The 27,507-nt window shown below is 37.6% G+C and overlaps 1 protein-coding gene across 2 annotated transcripts; it reads right to left on the reverse strand.

The window, feature by feature from the left end:
• Window positions 1-26,061, reverse strand: LOC113921287. 2 transcript variants are annotated; one of them, XM_027591675.1, is made up of 8 exons: window positions 25,901-26,061; window positions 25,615-25,695; window positions 23,955-24,056; window positions 16,895-16,993; window positions 15,164-15,376; window positions 4,787-4,893; window positions 1,299-1,407; window positions 1-349 (listed from the first exon to the last, which is right to left on the reverse strand). In XM_027591675.1, the coding sequence occupies exons 3-8, from the start codon at window positions 24,034-24,036 to the stop codon at window positions 309-311; spliced, it is 651 nt and encodes a 216-aa protein (XP_027447476.1). In that variant the 5' UTR covers window positions 24,037-24,056; window positions 25,615-25,695; window positions 25,901-26,061; the 3' UTR covers window positions 1-308. The 2 variants fall into 2 exon arrangements, with proteins under 2 accessions (XP_027447476.1, XP_027447475.1); XM_027591674.1 differs by lacking the exon at window positions 25,901-26,061 and having other exon boundaries at window positions 25,615-25,811.
• Window positions 26,062-27,507: the final 1,446 nt, after the last annotated feature.

Consider the following 27,507-nt stretch of genomic DNA (forward strand, 5'->3'; position numbering starts at 1 on the left):
TCATGACCTGAGCCGAAGGCAGACACTCAACAACTGAGCCACCCAGGCGCCCCTGGCAAGAAGTTTTTAATGTTTTGACAAAAAAGTTTTTAAATGTCATAAAACAATAAAAAATGTTTCTCTTGGATTCTGAGATCGATTGTCCAAAGTTTCAGCTTACGTCGTCATCTTTATTTTGTACACTATTACAGTAAACTAGGAGTGTTTGCATTTAGCTACAATTAAAAATTTGATATAGCTACTTTATTTTCACAAATGATAACTACTAGAGTTATTAGATTTTCCAATCATTTCATTTTCTTTGAAAGCTACATGTTTTCAGCAGTTGAAATATTTACTGGTGTTATACCTGTAACCAAAAAAAAAAAAAAAATGAATTGTGTGCTTTAGTTTGAAAAATAAACAATTACCTCAGAGTCCAATCTATTATTGCCAAAAGTTATTCTTTTCTTGTCAGATTATTTTAGTTAAGAGACCAAAGTGAAAATAACTATGGTGATTCACCAGAACCCTCAACTGTCTAGGGCCCAAAGCTACCTCTGGGTCTTTCCTTGACAATTCCACCCAAGAGGTCATTGAAAAATCTGGGTATGCCCAGGACACTTCAGACTCATGCCTGGTGTCTTTTTTTTTTTTTTTTTAAGATTTTATTTATTTATTTGGCAGAGAGATACAGAGAGAGGACAAGTAGGCAGAGAGTCAGGCAGAGGGAGAGGGAGAAGCAGGCTCCCCGCTGAGCAGGGAGCCCGATGCGGGGCTCGATCCCAGGACCCTGGGATGATGACCTGAGCTGAAGGCAGCCGCTTAACCGACTGAGCCACCCAGGCGCCCCTCATGCCTGGTGTCTTAATGCAATTATGAATAGTGATTCCTTTTATTCTCAAAGTATTCAGGTTGGGACAACAAATCATATAGTTACGCTGATTCCCATTCTATCTTGTATCACACAAGGTAATATCATTGACCCTGATTTGACTTTGTCTTTGTACCTTCTCTCCATTCCTCAGGGCCTTAGGAAAGCGTAGACTAGGAACGTGAAAAGAAGGACAGGGAAGCATAACAGAGTTTCTGAATTTCTACCTTCCGGGTTCTCGATTCCATGAACTCCTTCTATATAGGACAGATATTTTGCTGAAAAAGAACTGCCTGAGCTACAGGCAAATGCTCTCAGAAACATTTTACCTTCTCTTGATACAGTTTGACCACATATGGAGGATGGCTGTCAGAGAGACATCTTCAAAATTAACATACTGCATTTCCTTTATCATTGACAAGAAGCAAGTGACAGGTTAACTCACAGGTCACAATGCAAAATTTTAAAATCCTTTCTTCTTCCTGGTTTCTTTTCTTGAGAGAACAATTCAGATCCATCTCGGGGAAAGATGATGGAAGACATTTAAAGAATAGCTATAAATGAACAAACAAACAAAAAAATCAGTTACTGTTCCTTTGTACCCGTGGGAGCTAATTCAAATGCCACAGAATCAGATTCCTATCATCAAAATTCCACTCAATAATCATTTCATTTCTTGCTTCCTTGTCCCCTTTCCCCCAGTGGAATTTTAAAACCTTTATTCTCCTCGAGCTTCCTTTTAACACCATCACACTCTAACACTGAGCAGATGATAGGCAACAAGAGAAGTCATCATATGGGTTGAGTCTCCGTTCCTCCAGACACCACCATGTCTGTATTGGCAGAGGTTCTGCGTTGACTGTGCAGTGGGTCCCATTCATTTAGGACTAGGCTTTCCAATGAGGCCCTCCACTCTGTTCCAACTTACCTATCTCTGTCCTACTCTTTAAATCTTACCCTCTTTGTGGGCCCTACTCTTCCTGGTACTGTAAATTTTTTCTTGGGATATAAAAGATAGCTTATCTTCCATTAACATTCAAGATGCTTAAGAGAAAATCTGGAGTTTAAACTTGATTTTATTGTTTCCTTATCCTTTGGATTTCAAGCCATTTCTATCTCCTTTGAGCACTGTCTTTTCATTTTTTTGGTATATGTAACATAATAATTGCAGTTTAATAATTTGTTAATTACTGATTTATTGTCTTGATTCACCTTAGATTATAAACTTCTCTAAGATTTATAAGGGTATGGATTTTTGTTATATCCTCAGCATATAGTCCATGCTGCAGACCTGAGTAAACCCTTAAGCCATATTTTTTTGAATAATAATGTTATCAGTATGTACCCCATATTACTTCATTTGTAACACTCTTGCCAGAGTCATTTTTTAATTGTCAACTAACTTTTTAAAAAATTTTTTATTGTTATGTTAATCACCATACATTACATCATTAGTTTTTGATGTAGTGTTCCATGACTCATTGTTTGTGCATAACACCCAGTGCTCCACGCAGAACGTGCCCTCCCTAATACCCATCACCAGGCTAACCCATCCCCCCACGCCCCTCCCCTCTAGAACCCTCAGTTTGTTTTTCAGAGTCCATCGTCTCTCATGGTTCGTCTCCCCCTCCGACTTACTCCCCTTCATTCTTCCCCTCCTGCTATCTTCTTCTTTTTCTTTTTTCTTAAAATATGTTGCGTTATTTGTTTCAGAAGTACAGATCCGTGATTCAACAGTCTTGCACAATTCACAGCACTCACCGTAGCACATACCCTCCCCAATGTCTATCACCCAGCCACTCCATCCCTCCCACCCCCCACCACTCCGGCAACCCTCAGTTGTCAACTAACTTTTTACTTTTAAACATATCTTGGGCTTTGAAGGTAAGCAAACCAGGCTTTGAGTCTTTGGTCTGCTACTTATTCATGTGACTTTAAGAAATTTACTTATCCTCTATGAACTTCAGTTTCCTAACCTGAAATTTAGATATAATGGAACTGATATTGCAGATTGTTTTGTGCTTAAATAAAACATCTTTTCCAGTGTGTGACTTATAGTAGGCATGTAATAAATAGGATTTGTCATTACTTGTATGTATTATTTAGCCTCTTGGAGGTGTTTTCAGTGTTAGTTACATTATTTTTGAAACTCTTCTCTCCATCAGCTCCCATGGCATCACACTTTCTATTGTTCCTCTTCTTTCTTTATGCACTTATTCTTAAGCACCTGTGCTAGTTTTCCTAATTTCCTGCCCCATTTATAGTGTGGATATCTAGGATTTTATCCTTTGGCTTCTTCTTTTCTTAATCTACTAATTTATTTTGGATATTATCACCTAATCTCTAGATTAAAACTTACCAGGCTCAAATTCCCCTTGTACATAGTAAAAGCACACAATAATCGTTAGTAAATATTTGATAATGACTGTTTAATAAAATTACGTGTGGGCAAATTTTTAAAATCTTCAATACAGTCATCTCCCATTCAGCTCCAACCCCAAAGGTATTTTATGACCATGTCATTCTCACAAGCACCATACATTTGACCTATTAAAATTTACACTCAATATCAGTCCAAACACAAAAATACCATATGTATAACTGATCATTTTTCCTTGTGAATAAATTCAAGACAAAAAACTTAAAATTCTCATAGTCTGCTCTTTCCTTCATACCTCATTTCTAATTAGGTTGTGGCATGAAACAATTTTATTTTTTCTTAATTCCTTAACTGTTTTTTTAACTGTTTCTCTTGATTCAGGTGTCTCTTTTCTCAAAAATGTAAATTAACAAAATAATACACTAAAATCATGAAAAATCTCCTCTATGACATTCTAAGTACTGCCCGTGCCTACAGAAAAAAAAAACCAATTTAAAAAAAAATCAAGATATTGAACAACTTATACTTCAGCCAGGCTTAAGGTGTTTTCAGTATCATAAGTGGATATACAATAATGAGCAAGACATGTTTTCTACCTCCAGGGAGCTAAAACTCTAGCAGAACAAACAGACGCAGTCATAGCTGTTAGCAAAAAGGGTAATGCTGTGGGAATATGAAAGAGAAAGACATTAATTGAGTTTCATGTGATGGAAGCAAAATTTTAAAGAAGCAATGAGGCTGAAACTTGAAAACTGAATTGGATTAATCGAGTTCAAAAGAGACAGAATAATAATTCAGGTAATACAACTATAAAGGGCAAAACTCACAGAGGCATGAACCACATTCAAGCAAATGCTAATGACAAAATCTGGTTGGTTGGGGCATGCTATATATACATTAAACAAACATATTGTGCTGGGTTGTAAGAGTTTTAGCATTCTACAGTTGGAAATTTGGTATTTTTTTCTACACTCAAATATTAAGAAAAGCAACAGCAAAGTAATCATGAGCATTGCAGTACATTTACCTGATCTGTTTCTTTGCATTTTAACTAATAACATTAATTAGGGTAGTGATATGTGACAATAAGATAGGTCATATGCAGGATTGTGCCAAGTACATTATGGCTGAGAGTATAATTTTTCATCAGTGGACAACAACTCTAAGGGAGAAGAGAATCCCATGATTTAATTTGTATCAATGGCCATTTAAAATATGCCTCACAACTGGAAATAAATCATTGCTCTCTCCTTTCTACAAGAACCAGAAAACACAGGGAATAAGAAATACCAGGGAAATAAAGTTCCTTAGCTTACCTGTTGTGATAGGTCTCATGGACCGATCACTCTTAAAATCGTACATACTTGCCATTTGAACCTGTGATAGCAGAATTCCCCAATAACTCTGCTCAAATGGAGGGGGCAAAAGTAAAGGGCATGAAGGCTATTTATTAGGAATAGCCAAGGACTAAGGTTGTCACTCAAATTCTCCTTACCTGTATCTTAACAATACCAAAAACTTTCTGTAGATGTCCCCCAAATCATAACACAGACCTGGGTTTGGTTGCAATTTGTCTTATTGTCCATATTCATCTGGTCATGATATTGTCTTCCATTTCCATACCACATACGTGACTCCGAACATGAGTGAAATCTGACATCTGGAAAACATGAGGAAAGTCTTTAAAGATACAATACTGATACGCACATAAGCGTAATATGTATGCACAAATATACTATAAATTAGCATATATATCAGAATTTACAAACATTTGCATTACCTATTGAAATGACTAACCAAAGTTACATATTGAGTGTTATGACTACTTGTAATATGAGAGAAGGAAGAGAATGGGATCTGAAATGGAATGGCTATTTTATTATAAAACTGTACTAACTCAAAGGAATCTTATAATGCACATCGATAGCCATTGTATTACAATTATTATATAAATTATTCATGACCACTGAATTTAAAATGGAAATTATAATTAATTTGTGAGCTTTTGTAATATGTATATTACATATTTATATATGTAAGCTTTTTGTAAATTTTTTTGTAAATTCCGGTGATATGGTCAGAGGCTTTCTAAAGAGTGATCTGGAAACAGTGTGAGGATGTGTTTAATGGAAGAAGCTTGGAAGGCTGGAACTAGGAAGTTACTGAAATATGGGTAAGAGGTAATGAGAATGTGACTGTATCACTTCTCCATTAAAAAAAATAAATAAGAGGGGGGCGGAGCAAGATGGCGGAGGAGTAGGAGACCTAGATTTTGTCTGGTCTCAGGAATTCAGCTGAATAGGGATCAAACCATTCTGAACACCTACGAACTCAACAGGAGATCGAACAGGAGAGTAGCAACAACTCTCTGAACAGAGAAGCGACCACTTACTGGAAGGTAGGGCGTGCGGAGAAGTGAATCCGAGGCGATATTCGGGAGGATAGACGGCGGGGGAGGGGCCTCCGCCGGCCGCTTCTGGCAAGTGCTAGAGCCGCGGAGCACAAAATCGGACCTTTTAAAAGTTGGCTCGGTGGAGGGACGTCGCTGCAGTGGCTAAGCGGGGGGTGGAATCCTCCCGGGACAGTGTGGTCTCAGGACCCTTGGGGTCACAGAGAGACCGGGGGTGCCTGAGTGTGGCAGAGCTCCCAGGTATCAGAGCAGGGAAGCCGGCTGCAGAGACGGAGCAGAGTCGTGGGCTCTCAGCTCTGGGTTGCCACAAACTGTGATCTGCGGCCCAGTCGGGGCACGGCTCCCCCAGCAGGGACCCAACAAGCAGCAGATCCGGGGAGACTCCCCTTCCTTCCCGGGGAGGAGCGGTGCGGGAACACACTGCAGGGATCTGCTGGGTTTGGAGACTCCGAGCGGGGTCGGGTGCCAGAGATAGCAACGCTCGGTCACAGGCCGGGTGAGCACGGAGTGCGGCCAGAGACCGGGGACACGGGAGTGACTGCTTTTCTCTGGGGGCGCACTGAGGAGTGGGGCCCCGAGTTCTCGGCTCCTCCGGGCGGAGACTGGGAGGCCGCCATTTTCGCCCTGGTCCTCCAAAGCTGTGCCGAGAGCTTGCAGGGAACAAAAGCTCCTGAGAGCAAACTGGAGCAGCTTCCTTAGCCCGGACCGACAAGGGCGGGGCAATTCCGCCTCCGGCAAAGACATTTGGAAACCACAGCAACAGGCCCCTCCCCCAGAAGATCAGCACAAACAGCCAGCAAGCCAAGACCAAGTTGATCGATCAAGGAGAATAGGAGAACTCCAGCGCTAGGGGAATACTGCACATAGATTCATGGCTTCTTTTTTTTTTTTTTTTTTTTTTTTACCATGATTCATTATTTCATCAAAGTTAATTTTTGTTGACTTTTTTTTATTTTTCCTTTTCCCTTTTTCAACCAACATCTTATAAATCCCTTTTTTTAAAAAAAAAAACATTTTTTATTTTTTTTTCATTTTTAGAGTCATATTTTATCCCTTCATAGTAGTTATCCTTGTTTTTGGCATATATATATAAGTTGTTCTCTCTTTAAAATTTTGAGGTACAGTTTCTTCTAACAGATCAAAATATACCCTAAACCACTAGTGTATGGCTTTGTTCTAGTCTCCTGCCTGATCACATTCTCTCCCTTTTTCCTTTTTTTTTTTTTCCTTAAATCTTCTTTCTTTTTTCAAACAACTTATCTTACCAAGTCCTTTTATTAAATCTTTTATAATTTTCATCTTTACAGTCATCTTCCATCCCTTCATTGTATCAACCCTTATTTTGTACATATATGTCTTTCTTCCTTTAAAATTTTAGGAGGCACTTTTTTCTAACAGACCAAAATACGCCCAAAATCTAGTGTGTGGCACTGATCTATGCACTAGCCTGATCATATTTGATCATATTCTGCCTTTTTTGAATTGTTTTGTTTTTGTTTTTATCTTTTTTTCTTTTTTTTTTCTTTTTCTCTTTCTTTTTTCTTTCTTTCCCTTTCCTTTCCCCTGGTTTCAGGTCTTTTCTGATTTGTATACAGTATATTTGCTGGGGACGTTGTAAACCTGTTAGCCTTTTGTTCTCTCATTCATCTATTCTCCTCTGGACAAAATGACAAGACGAAAGAAATCACCTCAGCAAAAAGAACAAGAGGTAGTACCGTCTGCCAGGGACCTACTCAATACGGACATTAGTACGATGTCAGACCTAGAGTTCAGAATCATGACTTTAAAGATACTAGCTGGGCTTGAAAAAAGCGTGGAAGTTATTAGAGAAACCCTTTCTGGAGAAATAAAAGAACTAAAATCTAACCAAATCGAAATCAAAAAGGCTATTGATGAGGTGCAATCAAAAATGGGGGCACTGAATGCTAGGATAAATGAGGCAGAAGAGAGAATCAGCGATATAGAAGACCAAATGATGGAAAATAAAGAGGCTGAGAAAAAGAGAGAGAAACAACTACAGGATCACGAGGGCAGAATTCGAGAGATAAGTGATACGATAAGACGAAACAACATTAGAATAATTGGGATCCCAGAAGAAGAAGAGAGAGAGAGAGGGGCAGAAGGTATATTGGAGCAAATTATAGCAGAGAACTTCCCTAATGTGAGGAAGGAAACAGGCATCAAAATCCAGGAGGCACAGAGAACCCCTCTCAAAATCAATAAAAATAGGTCAACACCCCGACATCTAATAGTAAAACTTACGAGTCTCAGAGACAAAGAGAAAATCCTGAAAGCAGCTCGGGAGAAGAGATATGTAACCTACAATGGTAGAAACATTAGATTGGCAACAGACCTATCCACAGAGACCTGGCAGGCCAGAAAGGACTGGCAAGATATCTTCAGAGCACTAAACGAGAAAAATATGCAGCCAAGAATACTATATCCAGCTAGGCTATCATTGAAAATAGAAGGAGAGATCAAAAGCTTCCAGAACAAACAAAAACTAAAGGAATTTGCAAACACGAAACCAGCCCTCCAAGAAATATTGAGAGGGGTCCTCTAAGCAAAGAGAGAACCTAAAAGCAGCAAAGAGCAGAAACGAACACAGACAACAGACAGTTAACAGTCACCTTACAGGTAATACAATGGCACTAAATTCATACCTTTCAATAGTTACCCTGAATGTAAATGGGCTCAATGCCCCAATCAAAAGACACAGGCTATCAGATTGGATTAAAAAACAAGACCCATCCATATGCTGTCTGCAAGAGACTCATTTTACACCCAAAGACACCCCCAGATTGAAAGTGAGGGGGTGGAAAACCATTTACCATGCTAATGGACACCAAAAGAAAGCTGGGGTGGCAATCCTTATATCAGACAAACTAGATTTTAAAACAAAGACTGTAATAAGAGATGAGGAAGGACACTATATCCTACTTAAAGGGTCTATCCAACAAGAAGATCTAACAATTGTAAATATCTATGCCCCTAACATGGGAGCAGCCAATTATATAAGGCAATTAATAACAAAAGCAAAGAAACACATTGACAACAATACAATAATAGTGGGGGACTTTAACACCCCCCTGACTGAAATGGACAGATCATCTAAGCAAAAGATCAACAAGGAAATAAAGACTTTAAATGACACACTGGACCAAATGGACTTCACAGACATATTCAGAACATTCCATCCCAAAGCAACGGAATACACATTCTTCTCTAGTGCCCATGGAACATTCTCCAGAATTGATCACATCCTAGGTCACAAATCAGGTCTCAACCGGTACCAAAAGATTGGGATCATTCCCTGCATATTTTCAGACCACAATGCTTTGAAACTAGAACTCAACCACAAGAGGAAAGTTGGAAAGAACTCAAATACATGGAGGCTAAAGAGCATCCTACTAAAGAATGAATGGGTCAACCAAGAAATTAAAGAAGAATTAAAAAAATTCATGGAAACCAATGAAAATGAAAACACAACTGTTCAAAATCTTTGGGATACAGCAAAGGCAGTCCTGAGAGGAAAGTATATAGCAATACAAGCCTTTCTCAAGAAACAAGAAAGGTCTCAAATACACAACCTAACCCTACACCTAAAGGAGCTGGAGAAAGAACAACAAAGAAAGCCTAAACCCAGCAGGAGAAGAGAAATCATAAAGATCAGAGCAGAAATCAATGAACTAGAAACCAAAAGAACAGTAGAACAGATCAACGAAACTAGGAGCTGGTTCTTTGAAAGAATTAACAAGATTGATAAACCCCTGGCCAGACTGATCAAAAAGAAAAGAGAAATGACCCAAATCAACAAAATCATGAATGAAAGAGGAGAGATCACAAGCAACACCAAAGAAATACAAACAATTATAAGAACATATTATGAGCAACTCTATGCCAGCAAATTAGATAACCTGGAAGAAATGGGTGCATTCCTAGAGAAGTATCAACTACCAAAATTGAACCAGGAAGAAATAGAAAACCTGAACAGACCTATAACCACTAAGGAAATTGAAACAGTCATAAAAAATCTCCCAAGAAACAAAAGCCCAGGCCCAGATGGCTTCCCAGGGGAATTCTATCAGACATTTCAAGAAGAATTAATACCTATTCTCCTGAAACTGTTCCAAAAAATAGAAATGGAAGGGAAACTTCCAAACTCATTTTATGAGGCCAGCATTACCTTGATCCCAAAACCAGACAAAGACCCCATCAAAAAAGAGAATTACAGACCAATATCCTTGATGAACATGGATGCAAAAATTCTCACCAAAATACTAGCCAATAGGATCCAACAGTACATTAAAAGGATTATTCACCACGACCAAGTGGGATTTATCCCTGGGCTGCAAGGCTGGTTCAACATCCGCAAATCAATCAACGTGATACAATACATTAACAAAAGAAAGAACAAGAATCATATGATCCTCTCAATAGATGCAGAAAAAGCATTTGACAAAGTACAACATCCTTTCTTGATCAAAACTCTTCAGAGTATAGGGATAGAGGGTACATACCTCAATATCATAAAAGCCATCTACGAAAAACCTACAGCGAATATCATTCTCAATGGGGAAAGGCTGAGAGCTTTTCCCCTAAGGTCAGGAACGCGGCAGGGATGTCCACTATCACCACTGCTATTCAACATAGTATTAGAAGTCCTAGCCACAGCAATCAGACAACAAAAAGAAATCAAAGGCATCCAAATCGGCAAAGAGGAAGTCAAACTCTCACTCTTTGCAGATGATATGATACTGTATGTGGAAAACCCAAAAGACTCCACCCCAAAACTGCTAGAACTCATACAGGAATTCAGTAAAGTAGCAGGATATAAAATCAATGCACAGAAATCAGTGGCATTCCTATACACCAACAACAAGACAGAAGAGAGACAAATCAAGGAGTCGATCCCATTTACAATTGCACCCAAAACCATTAGATACCTAGGAATAAATCTAACCAAAGAGGCAAAGGATCTGTACTCAGAAAACTATAAAATACTCAGGAAAGAAATTGAAGAAGACACAAAGAAATGGAAAAACGTTCCATGCTCATGGATTGGGAGAATCAACATTGTGAAGATGTCAATGCTACCTAGAGCAATCTACACATTCAATGCAATCCCCATCAAAATACCATCCACTTTTTTCAAAGAAATGGAACAAATAATCCTAAAATTTGTATGGAACCAGAAGAGACCCAGAATAGCCAGAGGAATACTGAAAAAGAAAAGCAAAGCTGGCGGCATCACAATTCCGGACTTCCAGCTCTATTACAAAGCTGTCATCATCAAGACAGTATGGTACTGGCACAAAAACAGACACATAGATCAATGGAACAGAATTGAGAGCCCAGAAATGGACCCTCAACTCTATGGTCAACTTATTTTTGACAAAGCAGGAAAGAATGTCCAATGGCAAAAAGACAGTCTCTTCAACAAATGGTGTTGGGAAAATTGGACAGCCACATGCAGAAGAATGAAACTGGACCATTTCCTTACACCACACACAAAAATAGACTCCAAATGGTTGAAAGACCTAAACGTGAGACAGGAGTCCATCCAAATCCTAAAGGAGAACACAGGTAGCAACCTTTTCGACCTTAGCCGCAGCAACTTCTTCCTAGAAACATCGCCAAAGGCACGGGAAGCCAGGGCAAAAATGAACTATTGGGACTTCATCAAGATAAAAAGCTTCTGCACAGCAAAAGAAACAGTCTACAAAACCAAAAGACAACCGACAGAATGGGAGAAAATATTTGCAAATGACATATCAGATAAAGGGCTGGTATCCAAAATCTATAAAGAACTTATCAAACTCAACACCCAAAGAACAAATAATCCAATCAAGAAATGGGCAGAAGACATGAACAGACATTTCTCCAAAGAAGACATCCAAATGGCCAACAGGCACATGAAAAAGTGCTCAACATCGCTTGGCATCAGGGAAATCCAAATCAAAACCTCAATGAGATACCACCTCACACCCGTCAGAATGGCTAAAATTAACAAGTCAGGGAACGACAGATGTTGGCGGGGATGTGGAGAAAGGGGAACCCTCCTACACTGTTGGTGGGAATGCAAGCTGGTGCAACCCCTCTGGAAAACAGTATGGAGGTTCCTCAAACAGTTGAAATTAGAGCTACCGTTCGATCCAGCAATTGCACTACTGGGTATTTACCACAAAGATACAAATGTAGGGACCCGAAGGGGTACGTGTACCCCAATGTTTATAGCAGCAATGTCCACCATAGCCAAACTGTGGAAAGAGCCAAGATGCCCATCGACAGATGAATGGATAAAGAAGATGTGGTATATATACACAATGGAATATTATGCAGCCATCAAAAGGAATGAGATCTTGCCATTTGCAACGACGTGGATGGAACTGGAGGGTGTTATGCTGAGTGAAATAAGTCAATCAGAGAAAGACATGTATCACATGACCTCACTGATATGAGGAATTCTTAATCTCAGGAAACAAACTGAGGGTTGCTGGAGTGGTGGGGGGTGGGAGGGATGGGGTGGCTGGGTGATAGACATTGGGGAGGGTATGTGCTACGGTGAGCGCTGTGAATTGTGCAAGACTGTTGAATCACAGATCTGTACTTCTGAAACAAATAACGCAACATATTTTAAGAAAAAAGAAAAGAAGATAATAGAAGAGGAAGAAAAGGGGAGTATGTCAGAGGGGGAGACGAACCATGAGAGATGATGGACTCTGAAAAACAAACTGAGGGTTCTAGAGGGGAGGGGGGTAGGGGGATGGGTTAGCCTGGTGATGGGTATTGAGGAGGGCACGTTCTGCATGGAGCACTGGGTGTTATGAACAAACAATGAATCATGGAACACTGCACCAAAAACTAATGATGTAATATATGGTGATTAACATAACAATAAAAAATTAAAAAAAAAAAAATAAATAAATAAATAAAATAAATAATGAAATAGAATGGATTTGGATTTGGAATAATCTGAAGACAGAAGGAAAATCATCGTTAGAGAGGAAGAAAAATGATGAAGGGTTTATTAAAAGCACTCAGAGAAAACTTCAGTATGTTTGGATTGCTGCAACAAGACTATAGTCTATCTCTAGTCTGCTAATTTTTTTTTTTTTACAGAAACCTTATCACCTCCCTGTTTCCAGTGATCTTTCTATTAGACTTCTTTAAGTGGTCCAGTATTTTTCTGCAGCTTTCAGGGGAAAATTCAAACCCTCCCCATTATCTATGGGAACACTCATGACACTCCAATCTTATCCATTAGTTCACTTAGCTTCCTATTCACTTTGAATACCTTGAATTTTCTGAGCACCCCATGCTATCTGTCACCAATTTTATCCCAATATGCTTCCACTCCCAGCATTGAATATTATACCCCACCCGATCTCAACTATTTCTTCCAACTATATTGTTTCTTGCATTACATATTTATGTTTACAAGCACTTATTACACTGAATTGTAATTTTCTGTTTAGTTGTCTGCTTCTATCATACCATGAGTTACTCAAGACAAGGGTTAGTTATTACTGTTATGCATAAGACTTATATTCTTGAGGGTCTCCCAAGTGTTGACACATAGTGTGAAGTTTCTTTCTTTCTTTCTTTCTTTCTTTCTTTCTTTCTTTCTTTCTTTCTTTCTTTCTTTCTTTCTTTCTTTCTTTCTTTCTTTCTTTCTTTCTTTCTTTCTTTCTTTCTTTCTTTCTTTCTCTTTCTTTCTTTCTTTCTTTCTTTTTCTTTCTTTCTTTCTTTCTTTTTCTTTCTTTCCTTTCTTTCTTCCTTCCTTCCTTCCTTCCTTCCTTCCTTCCTTCCTTCCTTCCTTCCTTCCTTCCTTCCTTCCTTCCTTTCCTTTCTTTCTTTTTTAATGAAAGAAGATAAGAAAGGAAAGAGTGAAGAAAAGAGGGAAGAAAAATCAGTGAGAAGGTATAGAATTTTGGGGAGGGGAAAGGACATGGCTCCTCTCTGAAGAAATTGGATGAACTGTCTGGAAAAGCCTAGATTTCCACTGTGATTGTTGTGATTATCATTTATATCCAGTTGCATTTGAAAAGGAAAGTTGCCTGTTCATACACTCCATCTTGGGCTTCCACCCTTAAACTATCCAGACAGATTTGTCATTTTCAAAGAGATCTAATGGAAAAACTATCCTCTTTCAATAACAATGGAGCCAACCCACACCAACCATCTAGTCTCTTAGCAAGGATCATAAGGTATATAAGAGCACCTGCACATGAAAGAGAATTTTTATGAAAAATATTTTAAAAAGAAGAAGAAGAAAAGGATAGAAAGGAAAGGAAAAAACTGCCCCCTCCTGCCCAAAAATGAATTTGGGAAAGAGGAGAGTGATATTTTAAATACCCCTCTAATTAATATACTTAGAGGACTCCAAAAGATATTATAAACATAAGGTAAGAACAGGATGCTACAAAAACCAGAACTCTCAAGAATCATGTAAGATTTTATCAGATTAAAAATATGATTGTTGAAATGATAATCAGTAGGAAGATTTAAAAAGGAATCTTTAAAAAAAAAAAGAAAGAAAATACAGAGGAAAAGAGAAAATCTGCAAATCTGAACGTTTGAAGAGAAGTCACATAAAGAACAGGAAATAGAACTTAGAAGTAATAGAGTGTATTTTTCCTAAATTTAAAAGACATAAACTTTCAGACTGAGAAGGCCACAGAGTGCACAGCGGTTAAAAAGCACTCACTCAGAATATCCTAAAATTTCAGCTCCTGCAAATGAATAAATATCTTAAAAGCTAAAGTCAGGGGAGCCTGGGTGGCTCAGTTCATTAACTGTCTGCCTTCTGCTCAGGTCATCATCCCAGGGTCCTGGGATCTAGCCCTGGGTTGGGCTCCCTGCTCAGTGGGGAGTCTGCTTCTCCCTCTCCCTCTGCCCCTCCTCACCTCTCCTGTGTGCTCTCTCTTTCCTCTCTCTCTCAAATAAATAAATAAAATCTTAAAAAAAAAAAGCTAAAGTCAGGTCACTTTTATGGAATGAAATTACACTGGGAACAGACTTCTTAACAACATTGTTTGCTAGAAACGGTGAGGCAACTCTCAATACTCACTAAGAAATTAATTTTTAACCTTTGAATTTATACCTAGCCAAAATAAGCCTTTTCAGACCTGCAAGAAGACAGAACATTTATCTCCCATATACCAGCTAAACTCCATTATAGCTGAACTCCCTTAAAATGAGAGTGTAAAGTGTGAGTGTAAAAGAAGAAAGAAAGAAGAAATTAAAAAACAAACTGAATCTAACCCAAGAAAGATAGAAGAAAAGAGAGAGAGAGAGAGATTAGTTTGATAAAATAATATTTAAACATAACAAAGAAACTCAGTCAAAAAAGACAAAAAAGTTTTTTTATACAAGAATTTGTAAATGATTACTTTATTTCCATGTTTTCTTTATTTTAGATATATTTCAAGATTTCAAACCCAGTAAAATGTTTAGGGAAAAATGGAGAACCTGGTTAGGGGTGAGACTAGATGAAACAAGAGACCACTTCACTCACCATTTTCCTTCTTCTTTAAGTCTTCACAGTATTCTGAGGTAAAGTCTTTCAGCTCTTTTAATATGTTTTGTGTTATATTTTTGTAAATGATATGCTCATTTGAGGCATTATTATACATATTCTTGCATAGTGTTACATTTTCCTCCAACTGTTGTATTTTGCTTTGTTCAATATCATTTGCTGTTCCGTTGTTGAAGATGAGTTTCCAGTAATCTATAATTCATATTAGGAGATTAATGACTTTAACATAGCCAAAGTTTTCTAATAAATTGTATTAATATCACAATGACTAGTTAAAAATTTAATAGATTACTCATATTAAAATGATATCTACATATGTATAAAATACTAACTGTATGTACTTTTAAGATGAAAATTTATTTGAGATAAAAAGGTTTTATGTTACTCAATAGAGCACTAGTTCCTTATTGAGGGAAATGCCCAAAAATGTTTAAAAATAAAAAAACAAGAAAGATCCATGTGAAGCAGAGATTTCAAAATAAAAGACGATGTAATTCAGTAGTTAATGTATAGTAACCTCACATTTGTGAGGTTAGGATGTACCATAACATACCGGTGAGCCTATGTGCTGTAATTTGAGTTTCTTGGACAGATATAACCATAATTTATATGTGAAGAGCTTGGGAAAACATTAGTACTCAAAAATGTTAAGTAATATGTTAAAGAGTATTTAAATTATTAAACATAATATTGATATAAATGATATCTACCCTAAGACTCCAAAGATATTAATGCATGTTTTTATATTTTAATAGCTTTTACCTCCCGTTGGCAGATAGCAATTGCTTTTAGCTTCTTCTCCTTCTCTATATTTTGAAGTTTTGTCAATGTACATGCTTTAGATCTTTATTGAGAAAATATATTTTGAAGTACTTGAAATTCCCTTTTTTCTCAAATGTGGAACAAACTGCTGATAAGGGTGGATTGAGAATTTTCCTTTTCTTATAAAGATACTTCAGCTTTGATATTAAAAAGCCTGCTCATTTCTGTTTATTGATTTATTTGTTCATGAACTCACTCATTTATTCACTTAATAGATTCATTCAGTCAAAGAAAACCAAAGATGAATAAGCCGTAGTCTGTGCCCTTACGAAGCCTGCATTATGTTGAAGGAAAAAAACCTGCCCACCAATTACTATGCTATTCTCAAGAACAGTTATAGAAGTTTTAGGAAAAAAAAATAATCATTTGGGAGAAATTATCTTTCAAAAGACAGCACCATGAAACCAGCTCATACTCACCTGAAATTGGTGTGATTCCTAGGAGAAAATAACTGGCTATTAATAAAGGAATTAGAAAAAAAAATCAAGTGTGATAATGCCATTTCGAAGGATGTTTGCAATTAGAATGAGTTGGACAAGAAGAAAATACATGAAGAATGGAGAATTTGCTTTAAACATGTGAAACCATCATGAACACTCTCAGGCTATAATTAGTTGTATTTTTGTTGTATTGATTTCACAATTTCTAGAAAAAAATAGGCTTTACATTCCTATCTTTAGCATGATTCTGCCATGAGTAGTTGCCACTGAGGGAATTTGATATTAAAATATCCTCAAGACAATGGCTAATATGATATGGTCCTACAGTAATGAAACATGCTTTCCTATTAATCTGGAAATATTATATGGATATGTCTTAGGACTTGGATTCATTTGCAATATGCCTGATAAAACCAATCGACAGGCTCAGAGAAAAGTGGAAACTTACTCATCAGGCCCAGGGTCCCCAGTCCAGCCAACACCAACAGGTTCACGGTTATCGAAATGAAAGCCACAGTGCACCACACTTTTGACTGAGTGCTATGTCCTATGAAGAAGCAAATTCAGCAAAATGACATGAAGCAATACATTTTATTTTTTTAAAGATTTTATTTATTTGACAGAGAGAGATACAGTGAGAGAGGGAACACAAGCAGGCTTCCCGCGGAGCAGGAAGCGCGATGCAGGGCTCGATCCCCGGGACCCTGGGATCATGACCTGAGCCGAAGGCAGACGCATAACGACTGAGCCACCCAGGCGCCCCGAAGCAATACATTTTATATTGTTTCCCTTTTCCCTCACCCTCTCCATCCCCTGCCCCTTATGTATAGGAGTATTGGAAAATTTTTAGTGAAAAACATTGCTTGCAAAGTCAAGCAAGTCCTCATTTATGTTCAGCCAACTTCAATACATCTTTACATTCACAGCTAACACTGAAAACACGTAATTCCAAGTAAATGTGATTATAGGACATATTTTGGATACTTTCATGGACACTCTCTCGTTTATATTTTAGCAGTGTTTTTCCCCCTTCTACCTTCCCCATCTTGCTGTTTCCTCATCCTTCCCATCTCCAGGAAATCAGGGTTGGACACTTGGTGGATGTTCTTTCCTAATTTTTCTATGCTAATATTGAGATCTATTATTTAATATGATTTAAAATCCATTTTCTGATGATTGATCTTCTGAGGTTTTCTCTTTAATATATTATTAGGAAATCATCTACTTTAGATTATCAAATTTATTGCCAAGAAGTTGCATAGGCTACACCCATGCAAATTTATTCTCTTCCTTGTTTTAGTTACATATTTAAACATAATCCTTTTTAAAAAAGATTTATTTATTTATTTATTTATTTATTTATTTATTTATTTATTATTTTAAAGTAGAGAGAGAACATGGGGCAGGGGGGCACAGAAGGAGAGAGAGAGAGAGAATCACAAGCAGACTCTCCACTGAGCGGGGAGCCTGACATTGGGGTTGATCTCAGGACCCTGAGATCACTATCTAAGCTGAAGCCAAGAGGCGGATGCTTAACTGACTGAGCCCCCCAGGTGCCCTAACTTAATATCTAATCATTTTGCTTTCTCCATTTTTCTTTAATTTGGCTATTGGGTTCTTTTTAGTGAGACCAGTCTTCAGATTAAATTTTTTTCTTCAAAACTTTTCTATTTATTAATTTAAGCTTTTAAATTTGTCAATTCTCTTAAATTCTTTTGTGATTTTTATTATATTTACATTAAGATGGGTTATTATAGTCTTTCTCCTTTCATCATGAAAAATTGAGGTGATAAATCTTGCTTTCATAGTTTTAGCTGTTTCCAAAAAGAAATGTTTTCCTTTGCATTATATTCTAAATATCTGTAATTTTGTTACAGATAAATTTAGACTCTCCAACCTAGATTTTTATACCTTTATTCCCTTACCTCTTCTTTCCTAACACTGGGTTTTACTGTGACAGTTTAGTAAAATTTGTTCTAGACTATTATTAACTTTCTCTTGCAGTGTATCTATTTCACTGCAAAAATGATTTAGCACTTTCACTATTATAATTTTCATTGTAGTCATTCCATCATCAGCTATTACTTTTTGACTCACACCTAAAGTTCCCCTTACCTTGAGGTCTGATTAATTCCTTGTATGTCTGGAAATTTTCTTGAATATTTTTCTTACATGGAGTGTATGATGACATTTTATTTTGTTAGAATTGATGAATTATATCTGTTCTGAATTCAAGATAGGTGAATGGCAGGTTTTTTTTTCCCCCTCCATATGATGTCTAATTATTCTTTACTTATTTCCTTTTTTATATCTGTTCTTTTTCCTCTTTATGAACTCTTATTTACATATTAGATCACATGGATAAATTATCCAAGCCTATTATGATTTTCATTATCTCTTTACCTTTGAATAATATCTTCTATCTGATCTTCCAGAATATCTTATTGGGCCTTCATGAACTTCGCTCTTTTTTTTAACTCATCTGCTGAAGTTATTGCTGTCAAAGTCATGTTGTTTCAATTAAAAATTTTTTGATTCCATAATTTAATGTCTGAAATAATCTTACTATGCTGGTTGTTTAATTTGGTTATCTGTCTCTTTCAGGCATTCGATTTTACTAGTAGTTACCTGTTTGGGACATTTGTTTTTTTTTCTCCTTTGGCCTCTGGGTCCCCTAAAATCAACAACTATTTTTGTTTTCCCTTAGTTTTACTAACTCTGGAGTTTGAGATCAAGATTTGGAATACTTTGAGAAGTGTCAAACCTATGTGTAATGGAAAGCATAGTTGTTTCTTCCACTATATGTCAATGGCATGCCAGGTGACAAGCCGTTAGTTCTATGTTCCATAAAAAGGGAGAAACCTGGTCCAGTGTCTTCTTGGATATAAAGTCTAGTACTTTCTATGATTTAGAATTACAGAGGACTTTTTTTGCCTGTCCATTCAGTTTATGTATCAATCATCCAAGACCAGAAAGATAAGCAAGTCCTCATAGGACCACATAAGAAGGTTGGTACAACTTTTCTGCTATGGAGTTCAATAATCTCAAGAGACTAGGATATTTCCCAAGGATGAAAGAGGCCCAAATCTTCCTCTAAGCTTTTTTTTTTTCCTGTGAATCTCCAGGCTCCTAACTAGCACAGAGGCAAACAAGTGCTTCACCTCTTCTCTTCATTGAAACCCCATAAGAGTTTTGGACATAGACATACTTCCAATATCTTTCCTATTTCTAGTTCCATTTAGGAGAGGCACTTACTAGTAGGAAATGGGAATGAAGGGCAGAATAAAATTGCATTTGGGCTGACTGAGATGTTGACTAAAAATCAGTCTGGAATTAATCTTACAGATAGATCTCATTCTTTTACCTTTTTTTCTAAAAATTCTAATAAAATATAAAAGGAGGATAATGAAGGCATAGATTCAAAATAATGAGGAGAAAGGAAACCACAGAAATGCATTTTGGAAGATGGATAAGAAAAGTTACTAGTAACTTCGTGGGCCTCGGAAAATGAACCAAAGTCAGCAATGAGAAAACAGAAGAAACATGCTGATTTTCATTTAAGAATCCCAAAAGTAGAGGCACTTGGGTGGCTCAGTTGGTTAAGCATCTGTCCTCAGTCAGGTCGTGTTTCCAGGTTCCTGATCAAGCCCTGCATCTGGCTCCTTGCTCATCAGGGAGTCTGCTTCTCCCTCTCCCTCTGCTCTTGCTGGTTCTCTTTCTCTCTCACTCTCTCTCTCAAATAAATAAATAAGATTTTTTTTATGTTTTACTCATTTCATTTATTTTTTTATTATGTTCAATTAGCCAACAAATAAATAAGATCTTAAAAAAAAGAATCTCAAATGTTCTGTAAATTGGTGATAACCTCCTACTTTATCATTCCAAGTGGAAGTGTGGGGGAGCCTGAAAACTGAAAAAGTACCTGAAAGTCTACATATTATTCAGATAGACTCCCCTCACTTCATATTTTCTCCCCCACTTCATACAACTGAGTTACCCTCTGTGAGAAAATAGGATATATATCTATCTGTATCCATATCCAAATGTGTATCTATCTATGTGTTCTGCTTCCTGTCACAGAGCTTCGAAAACCCTGATATTTTCCTAAGTGATAAGAACACTAGGAGCATCTCTTCTAATATTGGATCTTTGACGCTGCTTCTGACACAAGGATCCTCAACCCTTATAAATTCTTAAGTGATAAGAGCCCTAGGAGCATCTTTGCTCTTATTTTGTTTTTTTTAAGATTTACTTATTTATTTGAGAGGGACAGAGAGAATACCCACAAGAGTGGTGGGAGGGGTAGAAGGAGAGAATCTTCAAACAGACTCCCCACTGAGGGAGGAGCCTGAGAAGGAGGGGCTTGATCCCAGGACCCTGAAATCATGACCTGAGCTGAAACGAAGAGTCTGGCGCTTCACCAACTGAGCCACCCAGGTGCCCCAGGAGCATCTTTTGTTCTAATGAAGTGAGTTTGAGTGGGCTTGTGGATGGATGGGCTCCTAGATGAAAGCTGGTCACAAGAAAGACCATGCCATGACAAGAAGCTTGGGATTTTCAGCCCTCTCCCATTCTCTTGAGCAGGGAAAAGGGCTGAAAATGGAGTCATTAACTCCATCAATCATGCCTATGTGATGAAACCTCCATAAAAATCCCAAAAGTATGAGGTTCAGAGATCTTCCAGGCTGGTGCACATAACATCAGGAGGGTGACACACCCCTGCTCAGGACCCTCTCAGGTCTCATGTATCTCTTTATCTAGTTGTTTATCTCTATCCTTTATCATATCCTTTAATAAAGTGGTAAATGTTAAGCGGTTCTCTGAGTTTTATGACCTACTCAGGCAAATTAATTGTACATGAAGAGGGGATTATGGGAAACTTCATTTCGTAAACAAATCTGACAGAAGTTGTGGGTAATCTTCAGTCTTACTTCTCGCAATTGTCATTTTAAGTAGGGTGGGAGCAGTTTTGTGAGACTGAGCCTTTACCCTGTGGAACTTGACACTATCTCCTGGTAGATAGTATTAGAACTAAGTTGAATTGTAGGACATGCAGTTGCTGTCACAGAGAATTGCTTGATGTGGGAAAACCCTCCACACATTTGATAACAGAAGTATCAGAAGTGAAGTGTTCTGCATGAATAGTAAACAAACAAACAAACAAACAAACCTATACAAATATTGACAATTGGGTTTCTCGGTGAACCACCCAAGTGCATGAAGGCTACATATATACCCTCATATACACTGAGGTCCCACTCAATTAATTTGGCATCACACTCTTTTTTAAAAATATTTTATTTATTTATTTGACATAGAGAGAGAGCACAAGCAGGGGGAGTGGCAGGCAGAGGGAGAGGGAGAAGCAGACTCCCCGCTGAGCAGGGAGCCCAACGTGGGCTCCATCCCAGGACCCTGGGATCATGACCTGAGCCAAAGGCAGATGCTTAACCAACTGAGACACCAAGGATCCCTTGGCATAACACTCTTAAATGAGTACAGGCAACCAAATATCATCAGATATTTGAAGAAAGCTGCCAACATGAAAGACTGAGAAAAAAATATAAAACAGACAAAATGACTTTAGAAGAAACAAAGATAACACAATGAGAACACTTAAAAAGTTCTGTAAATAAACTAAAACTCTCTTACATTTCTGATGGAAATGTAACAAAAGAAAACAATTTTCACAGTTTCGTATAATGTTAAACATACCCATCTAACCCAGAATTCTACTCCTATGTATTTATCTGATAAGATTTTTTAAAATATTAAAGTAGACTCCACATGACCCTGAAACCAAGACCTGAGATGAGATAAGGTGTTGGACACTCAACCCACTGAACCACCCAGGTGCTCCAGCCTGATAAGATTTTAAAAAAATATGTCTATGCAAAGACTTGAACTTCATAGCAGCTTTATTTACACTAGTCCCAATTTGGAAGCCACTGAAAAGTCCATCTACAGGTGAATGGATAAATATTTTGTGTATTCATACCATGGAATACTACTCAGTAATGAAAAGTAATTAACTATTGATAATATACAATATGAATTAATCTCAATAACATTATGCTTAATGAAAGAAGCCAGTCACAGAAGACCACATGCTGTTTGAATCCATTTATATAAGACTCGAGAGCAGGCAGAATAGTGTAGGATGACAGAAAGTAGATCAGTGCTAAAATCGGTGGTGGGGGTAACTGAGCGGGGAAGTTTTTTTGTATTTTGTTCTTACTTTTTGGGAACACTGATTAAGAAATTTTATTTCTTAATAAATAAAATAAACATGCAGGAAGCACAGATAATAGTTGCTACGTCATAGCCTTGTTCTTTCCAAAGGATAAAACATCATGCAAAAATGGGGTATAGAGTTTGAAAGAGAGAGAGGTGGTTAGAGAGAGCAGGTACTGTCCTTTTGATTAAAAGACACAAAATATCTTTTTGGGGAGACAGAAATATTGTATATCTTTATTTTGGTGGTTACAGAGGTTTATATTTGTTAAGTACAATAAGCTATACACTTAAAGTGGGTGTATTCTTTTGTATTTAAATTATACTTCAATAACTTTGACTTGAAATGCAATTTTTAAAACCTTCAGAGAAGTAAGATACAATTTTGTATCTACGTTTAAGAATAGAGTGTTATATTAGAACACTTGAGAAAACAAAAAGAGTTCATTGAAAATAAAATGATACCAGGAACATGTTTGTACTAGGTAAATTAAAAGATAATTTTAAAAAATCATCCATGAGGGTGCCTGGGTGGCTCAGTCGGTTAAGCGTCTGCCTTCAGCTCAGGTCATGATCCCAGGGTTCTGGGATCGAGTCCCACATTGGGGAGGGGAGCTCCCTGCTCAGCAGGGAATCTGCTTCTCCCTCTACCCCTCCTCCCTGCTTGTAATCTCTCTCTCTCTCTCTCTCTGACAAATAAATAAAAGAATCTTAAAAAAAGAAAAGGAAAGAAAATCATCCATAAAATTGAACAGAAGGATGAAGTGCTGAAAAATGGGAGGAAATACAGAGCCCCTAGGTGGTACAGACGATTAAGCAACCTACTCTTCATTTTTGCTCAGGTAGTGATCTCAGGGTCCTGAGAGCAAGCCCCGTGTTGGGCTCCATGCTCAGTGGGGAGTCTGCTGAAGTTTCTTTCTCCCTCTCCCTCTGCCCCGCCTTTCTCTCTCTCTCTCTCTCTCTCCAAAATAAATAAATAAATCTTTTAAAAAGAAAACAAAAATAGGAGGAAATAATATTGTAAAATAGGAAAAACCTAGAAAAAGATTAAAAACTGGGGATAGATGGAGAAAATAAAAAGGAGATGATTTCCCATAAGTAAAGGATATGAGTTTTTATCACCTTTTGTTTATCCTCCTTATTTCCCTTCTCAAAAGTTTTCCATCTTTTATCTTTAAAGATAATCTCTAATTGTTATGCCCCAGTGTCTCCCACAATGCCCTTCCTAACTTTCCCTTTGCCCCAGTGGCTGCATTTATTCACAGAGGGCTTACCTGCTACAGCTCTGCTCTCCGCCATCTCAGCTCTGCTCTCAACTCTCTCTTCTCTATTTTCAGTTTCACCATCCATCTCCATTTCAGGCACTTCATGATTGACTTTAAAAAAAAAAGTAAAAGTATTTTTAAAAAAGTCAGTTTTCTCTCATCTTCTACACTTTCTAACTATCCAGATATTGCCAGTGTTCTTGGTCTGATTCTGATTCTGATGATAGATATTTTAAACAGACAAACACTGGGGTGCCTGGGTGGCTCAGTTGGTTAAGTGTCGGACTCTTGATTTCCGCTCAGGTCATGATCTCAGGATGGTGAGATCAAACACCCTGTGAGGCTGTCTGTGGGGCATGGAGCCTACATGGAGAGAGATTCTCTCTCTACCTCTCTCCCTTCCACTGCCAGGCTCACATGTTCTCTCTCTCTCCCTCCCTCTCTCATAAATAAATAGTAAATAGACAAACACTGTGTGGTCTTTTACAAAAATAAAATTCAAACAACCTACTCTGCTGTATACAAAAAGATAACATTGTTTTATAAGGAAACATGTATTGGAAACTATGTAACAGAACATAAATTGCATCTCCCAGTTTATAAGCACCCTAAGTCATTTGCCTATGGATGGCAAGTATGTAATACTTCCCAGTACATACAGTGCCTTTGTCAATATTGTAGACACCCAGAAGAGGACTCTATTTGGGGGAACTGGTCCTTAAAACATTATCCACTAACTTGATGCCTCAAATTATATAACTAGAGACATGTTCCTAGAAGTGATTTTTCTTCCTCATTTGAATATAAAATACTTTGGGGTCAATTTATAAAGTAAAAATTCCACATATATATATATATATATATATAGAGAGAGAGAGAGAGAGAGAGAGAGAGAGGGCATAATTTTATATTAAGATCAAAATGACTTAAAAACAAACACAAAGAAATAAAAATAATGTAAATAACAAAATATAAATAACGAAACATAATCCCAGGGAAGGCACAAGAAGCCATGTTTCCTATAGCAATACAAAAATTTCAATAAATACAATTTTGATGTTCCCCCAAATCATCTTCCTACGGTTTCATTGTTACCTCTAACTTTCTGGGAATTGAGTTCCTGGATAAAACAGACTAGAATTATATGGCCTGGAATGATATCATGTAGCGATAAGGAACCTTCAGTCTTTCTCAGAAAGAAGCAAATGTTTACCACATCATCACTGACTAGGATCCCAGGGTTCTGCTAATCTCAGAGTATATGTCTATTTTATATCTTTCAGCAGTTAAATAAAAATCCTAGATAGTTATGGTCATGCTACTACTGTTTTTCCTTCCCATAATAGCCTGTAGGTGAGATCATCCTAAAATGTCTAAAAAATGTAAGAAATGCTATTTTGGTGACACCAGAGATCTGGATTTCCAAAGGCTTAGACCACCATGGTTTGTTTTGTTGTTTTGTTTTGTTTTGTTTTCCACAAACTATGATCTTACAACCTAAACAAGACAGACAACACTATGCTCTGGCGTAGTAACTTCACTACGGACTGGCACTCTGTAATCGAAATCTTGGGAGTCCAGGAGCCTTGAGTTGAAGGCGAAGAGAACTCACCAGCGTAGTTAAATAGTTCTCTTCTCTGATGTGTCTGATACACATAGAGGCTCTTACCTGCTCTCTTGAGGCTGTAGCTCTCCTGGGATGTCTTCAACTGGGAAGATTTTGGAAATTGGAGAGTAGCATAAGTCACTTCTTCAGGCATACCGAACAAATAAAGCACAATCCGTCACTGTGTGTGGTGCATGTCTCACCGAACCTCACAGAAGCTGCTTTAGTGGCTTTATCTATGCATGTGCAGACTAAGCTCAGTGACCTACCTTTGTAAAAACCAAGCAAAAATATAGTGTCAGAAAACAGAACTGATCCCCTGAGAATTTCATAATTGCTTTATTCTCACCTCCACACGCATTTCTTATCTTTCTTTTCTTAACTTCCTCCAGTAAACACCAAGTTTGAGAAATGGTCCTGAGAGAAAAATGTGGGTTTTAAATATAAACATTCTTTTTTTTTAATTTGTGGAAAATGGCAGTGATCTCCTGACTTGAGAAGGCCCTGTGAAAAAATACCAGTAAAAGTATCATTATTTCTGCATATATAAGTTGTTAATCAGCATGTGCCTGTGAGAATAGTGTTAGAATCGAAAACACTTAACCCATTACTAACTCCCAGAAAACCACAAGTGAGTTAGTTCTCACCAAAACATTGTTCCCTTTCTTTTTCCTTCCTATTTTTGTGGATTGAAAAAAGTCTTCAGAAGTTAAAAGAAGGGGTGCCTGGGTGGCTCAGTCATTAAGCATCTGCCTTGGGCTCAGGTCATGATCCCAGGGTCCTGGGATTGAGCCCCGCATCGGGCTCCCAGCTCAGCGGGAGGCCTGCTTCTCCCTCTCCCACTCTCCCTGCTTGTGTTCCTGCTCTCACTATCTTTCTCTCTGTTAAATAAATAAATAAAATCTTAAAAAAAAAAAGAAGAAGAAGTTAAAAGAAGAATATTGGGGCACCTGGTGGCACAGTCAGTTGGGCATCAGACTCTTGGTTTTGGTCAGGTCACGATCTCAGTGTTGTAAGATCAAACCCCGTTGTAAGGCTCCCTGCTCAGCTGGTGTGTGTGGGGGGGGGAGGGGTGTCGGCTTGGGATTCTCTCCCTCTGCCCCTCTTCCACTCTCTCTCTCTCTAAGATAAATAAATGTTAAAAAATAAAAGAAGAATATTAATAGATCAATACAAAATAAAAAAAGTGATACTAAGAGAAAGAGCAGAAAAAGCTACATGTGAGCTACACTAAATAGAGATTGTCCCCCTCCCACCCCTACCTTCCACACAGAACAACCTCTGAAAAGAAGGATATATTTTAGAAGTGGCAGTTCTTTATATTTAGAGTGTATCCATCAGGTTAGTATCTGAATCCTAATAACTTCAATTCGGGTTTGGAAGGTAGGGTATATATGTGTATGAACCTGTTTTATAGACTGGGGAGTTATGAAGTTCAGGGAGTTCAAGTGCCTTAGTCATAGTCCAGCAAAGATTAGTTAGTAGAGAGCATACTCTGCATCCTGTATATCTAGCATAGTGGCAAATGTATACCACATGTTCAGTCGATAACTTTAAATGGGTAAGTTATTATCTCATTCAGAAATAATCATAGCATTGCTCAGTGAAAAGCACCTGTTAAATACTGTTATTAATAAGGACACCTTTATCAACTTTTAAGAAAGACTGGAACATTGTGCAGTAGGCACAGCATCTGGATAAAAATGGGATAAAATCACAATACTACAAATGTAGAAGTCAAGGAATATTTAACATGGTGTTGAGAAAGAGAATATACTTCTTTTTAGGAAAACCACATTCTGATATGTAAGCCTTGAAAGAATGAGAAAGACTAAAGACTCCTGCCAGCCAGGAATCTCAGAATTTTCACTGACTTTAATTGCTCTGGAGCAACAGATGTTTCTCCCATCCTCATAAATGTGCTTTTATTAGTAAGGAATTACCTGAAAGAAAATC

Source organism: Zalophus californianus, chromosome 9 (assembly GCF_009762305.2).
Source record: "Zalophus californianus isolate mZalCal1 chromosome 9, mZalCal1.pri.v2, whole genome shotgun sequence".
Classification (NCBI taxonomy): Eukaryota; Metazoa; Chordata; class Mammalia; order Carnivora; family Otariidae; genus Zalophus; species Zalophus californianus.